Source organism: Pygoscelis adeliae, unplaced genomic scaffold (genome assembly GCF_000699105.1).
Source record: "Pygoscelis adeliae isolate BGI_AS28 unplaced genomic scaffold, ASM69910v1 Scaffold41, whole genome shotgun sequence".
NCBI classification, from domain to species: domain Eukaryota; kingdom Metazoa; phylum Chordata; class Aves; order Sphenisciformes; family Spheniscidae; genus Pygoscelis; species Pygoscelis adeliae.
In genome coordinates this window covers 5411396-5416406 of record NW_008824373.1, presented here as the reverse complement: position 1 = coordinate 5416406, position 5011 = coordinate 5411396, and the positions used below count along the sequence as shown (strand labels likewise).

The window sequence follows — 5011 nt, the reverse complement described above, 5'->3', positions numbered from 1 at the left end:
TAAATCAATTATTTCAATTACTTAAGAGCTACTAGAACAGAAGAAACTTGAGATTGTGCTATGAAGATGATTTTTTCCACTGCCATTTGAAAACTGCCTTGTAAAGCAGTATCATCTGCAAACAAGCCACTAAGTGCAGGCATGGCAATTAGTTGCATAGGTGGTACTCTGTAACCTAGACCAGCTGTTAGGCTATAAAGGTACAGAGATACGGAGGACAACCACTAGTTGGCTTAATTTGGTTTTCTGTGTCATTCATTGCTGCAGGGCAGTACTTAGACTCAAACAAGGTACAAGGACCATTCCTAGTCTATTTTTGTTCGCATTTGAAAAACAAAATATTTTCTGAGATTTATAGGATCCCTTCCCACATCATAGAAGATGCAGAAATCAAGAAAATGCCCTTGAGATGGCAGATAGTTTATGATGTCAAAGTAATGCTCGCATTTCTGTATCTCATATTTGAGGTCACCCTAAGGACCTCCAAGGCTCCTTGTAAATTGTGCCTTAGAGAATTGAAAAATGATTATTAGCTATTTAACATTCAGAGTAAAATCTTGTTTCAATCTTGAACTGTGAGTTCAATAATAACGATGTACTTTTTTAATGACTGAGCCTTACTTGAAAAAATTTAGTGTCATGCGTTTCACTGGGGTTCAGCTTCTTGCTTGTTACCTGCTCTGGCAGATAGACTGCTGTCTGTCTGCAAGACTGCTGTCTATGTCTCCTTGCTTTTTCCATATAACATATATATTCAGTAGAAATCATTAGCATGGGGATCTTCTCTCACCTTTCTAATGCAATATGACGCATTTTGTCCTTTGGTTCCTAGATTGATTACTCATTACGCTTTCTTCCAGATGTTAAGGCTATGGACATAAAATGAAATGTAAAAATCATTCAAACAAATATAAGTGACCATATATCACACTCATCTATATCCTTATAGTCACTGAGTAGTAGCTGAAGTCATCTGGGACTTCTGTTATTGAAGGAAGTCAGGGTTGCCTTTTGGGCACAATCTGTTACTGACTCCAAGGAACGTAATAGTTTGGCTGGTATTCAAGAAACCACTGATCGACACACAGCCTTTCCAACTGTTGCCTGCTGTCTAGTTTCTCTCATTATAACTTAATAAAAAGGCAACTATGAACATTCACCAGATTCCTTTGCCTGCTCTCAGGGTCTTGGACGTTGACTTTTCAGGCCAGAATATATAATGATGTATCAAATCTGAAATGCTAGCACCTACACTGAATACAGAATTATGCCCCTATCCCACTTCCTGTGTCAGAACCCTCACAGATTTTTGCAAACAAGATTGCACAGATGTTTTTTCCTACCAGGCTGTCCTGAAAGGGTCATGATCTGGGTAACTATTGGTCTGAGAACCTTTTTTCCATCAGCCATGTGAAGTCATTAACAGCATTCAAGTTACAGGCTCAAGTGCCAGGAACATGTGTCGGCCATTCAAACCTGCACCATCTTTATTTCAAGCATAAATTTCTCTATTGTCCCCTTTTTGGAATGAGCACTTGAGATGAGTGGCGGAAGCTCAGTGTGTTAGAAATAAGTGTGATGCTAGGAAAGTGTTGAAGAAATTACCAGAATAACAGCAAGTTCTTTGAAATATTTTCATTAAAAGCTACCGTTAGGCTGTCATCAGCATGGTCCCCAGCCTTACTGTCCTTCTAAGATTCATTGCTTCTAGTAGGCATTTGAATGCTAGAAATTTCATCCCGCGGACTGTTGGATTGGATATGACCCTGCTAAGTCCTGGGTTTGATTAATGGAAAGCACTTCATTCGGAATGAAACATAATAATCAGCTTCTTAAGCCATGTAAATTGCTAGCAGTGCATCACAGTTTTTCAATTTGCCTTTTCTTCTCTAGAACAGAAAGCAAAATGTTTAGGAGCAAAATGTTGTATCCAAAACTCTTTTCTCAACAGCGTAAAACTTCTGAAGAAGTTCTACTTTTCTGTAGTGAATATTAGGAATTTCTGTGCAGCTTACACTAGATATTTGTCCAGAGGAGCAATGCAGCTCTTTGGGGGTTAGTGCTTCCTCACTTGGAGAGGCTTAAGAGTAGACAGGATTGACAACTTGCCTCATAACTTTCTTGAGCTTTCCATTTTACATAAATTATTACTTTGTTTTTCTTTCACTACTATTTGTGGCATTTGATTCTTTATGGACATATTATGCAGAGTAGTAGGGCAATCACCTTAAACACCATCATGAGGAAGCCTGTTCTGTGCATTAGAAAATGACACAGCCTCCTGTGACAAGTAATACATTTGTTTTTTGTAAATCAACATGCAAAGCAACTTTAGTAAGCAGTCACTTCAGCATTGTGCCTCCAGCTGAACATCCAGGCATGAGACAGAACTGTGGCAGTCAAGACTACATCAGCATTTAGTAGGTACTGGAGGGTGGTGTGGATTTTGCTCTTCTACTGCTGGTTCAGCCACTCCAGCCTATGTTGATAACTTCAGTTTCTATCATCAAAAAATAAAACTACTATAGGAAAGATATGTCCTGGCAAAAGAAGGCCACTTTATTTCGTGGTCGGATGTTTTCTGTGCCTTGGGGCTTCATTTCTCCTAGTAGGCATAAGGCAGTTCAACACAGCTCCTAATTTTCTCTTTCCTGCTCCTTGATTCATACAGTCAACCTGTCACTTTAAAGTGTACGTGCTTTCCACTGTGAGATTGACAGCAGTAGTGAGGTGGTTACTTTGTACAAACTTTGGCCCAGGATTATTTGGGTAGTGTGACTGTTAACATTAAAAATGTCATTCTTACAGTGGAAAGTTTGGGTTTTTTTAAGAATGCAAATTTTGTGCTATTTCTGAAGGTGTCAGACTTGGCATTCACTTTATTGAAGTTGGATCACAAGAAGTGGTGTTTTCTCTCCAACTCATACCGGTTTTTATGAAGTACTATAGGGTGCAGTTGCTGCTTAGATCTTTAATGATGTCTATCATTATGGAAGTTCAGGTTGTTGCTTAATTTGTTGATTACTTGGAAAATTAGGCTTAAAAACTCCAACGAATGTCCGAGTTTTTCTGAAATGGTAGAAGGCCTTGTGAATGGACCCTGACGTGTTTTTGGAAGTCTAAACAAATGAGAAGATAAAGAATTGCACTTTGAAACAGCAGCATTCTGTAGTAGTTCTTAATACCTTAATTAGGAAGCAGTGGATTACTCCTATAGTATGAACAAATCTGATGATTAATAACATATTGACTCCTACAGTGCCGAAGCCTTACTCTTTCATAGAATGTCACATCAAAGTACATCATAACTTTTATTTTTACCTGATAGCTGAAATTGTATGAATAATACTAGCAACAAACTTAAAGAGCACTAAGGAGAAACTGCCTTGTTTTCCTTTTTGGAAATTGAAAAAATGGAGAAAAATTGTTTTAAGCAGTATTAGATACCAAGAACAGGTTCTGAGTAACTTACTGGTGTACTGTAATGCTTTGATTTTTGACAAAATAGTTACGGATAAGATGGACAGGGAAGTGCTTTTAATGTTTTGGGTGTTTTTTTTTCTATTAAAAACAGTATTATGTGGAAAAGGGAACTTTAAATAGGGAACTGTGTTTATCTAACCTGCTACAAGAGAATCATTTGAGTAAGAGAATCATTGGGCCAGTATAGTGCTTATTGGTACAGAATTCTGTTCTGGTGTACATCACCTACATCATGTATTTGAATTGCATACGCTCACACACACAGCACTATATATGCAAGTAGTATAGACTGAAGTCGATGCTAATGTTGTCTTAATTGTTTCTTCAGATGTACTCCATTTCTGTGATTTTTAATTTTTTAAATTTTTTTCTTTTAGAATGTGACTGTGAAAATGCAGTAGGCTGTATCTCTTGTTCACTGGAATGGGAATAACTTCCTATTTATCTGACTTTTATGAGAAAGCATTGACTCTCTTGATTTATCTGCTTAGACTGTGGAGGAATAAATTTGCAGCATAGTTTATGTAAATAACCATAAAGAAAGACACATAAAGTCAGGTCTTGAGAAGAGTTAAACTTTATACAAGAATCTCTAAGAGAAATGGAGTTTTACTTACCAGAGAAAATTCACAGATTTTAAATATTTCCAGCTGAAAACTTTCTGTAATTTTCCCCTTTTTGTAATCGACAATATGGCTGAATACTAGCAATGATACCTTTTGGGTTGAATTACTTGGAGTCGAAGTTCATTAATTTGTTTAAATATTGCAGTTCTATTTATAAATTTGCATGAATTTGGACAATGACTTAGGACTTTGTTTTCTTTGTAGTTATTTGAACTGCTAGGCCCTGAAGGTTTTGAACTTATAGAGAAGCTCCTGCAGAACAGATCTCTGATTCTGGAAAGATCTTTGACTTGTCCAAATGATAACAGGTTCCAGACTCTGCAAGGTAAGCAACTACAAAATTTTTATTCCAAACCAGATAAAAAGTAGTTTTCTAACTGTTCCGTCGTATTTCAAACAGTATTGTCTATGTGTATTTAAAAAGCATGCCAAAAAAAAAGGGCGGGGGGGCTATATTTATGTGGGCTTAAACAAAGAAATCATGGTCTGGTTATACAGAGGGAACAAATATGTATTGCATATATTATTCACTTTTCAACTGCCTATGGGCGTATATAATTTTTAAATGTATTGACTGTTGCACTGTATCTATTTTAATGGATTACTCTGGAAATAAGTTGATCTTTGGTTATTCCTCATCTGCTTTCCTGCTTACTAAATGTATTGACTGTTGCACTGTATCTATTTTAATGGATTACTCTGGAAATAAGTTGATCTTTGGTTATTCCTCATCTGCTTTCCTGCTTACTCTCTACTTAGAATCATAGAATCATTAAGGTTAGAAAAGACCTCTAAGATAGAGTCCAACCATCAACCCAACACCACCATGCCCACTAAACCATGGCCCTAAGCGCTTCATCTACACGTCTTTTAAATACTTCCAGGGATGGTGACTCAACCAC

The 5011-nt window shown here is 37.0% G+C and overlaps 1 protein-coding gene across 1 annotated transcript in view; it reads left to right on the top strand.

Moving 5' to 3' along the window:
• Nucleotides 1-5011, top strand: part of ASCC3 (activating signal cointegrator 1 complex subunit 3) — a 273528-nt gene that overhangs the window by 25011 nt on the left and 243506 nt on the right. The window contains exon 4 of the mRNA XM_009320160.1: nt 4314-4434. Coding sequence (XP_009318435.1) covers nt 4314-4434 — 121 coding nt within the window. The remainder of the gene's footprint in view (nt 1-4313; nt 4435-5011) is intronic.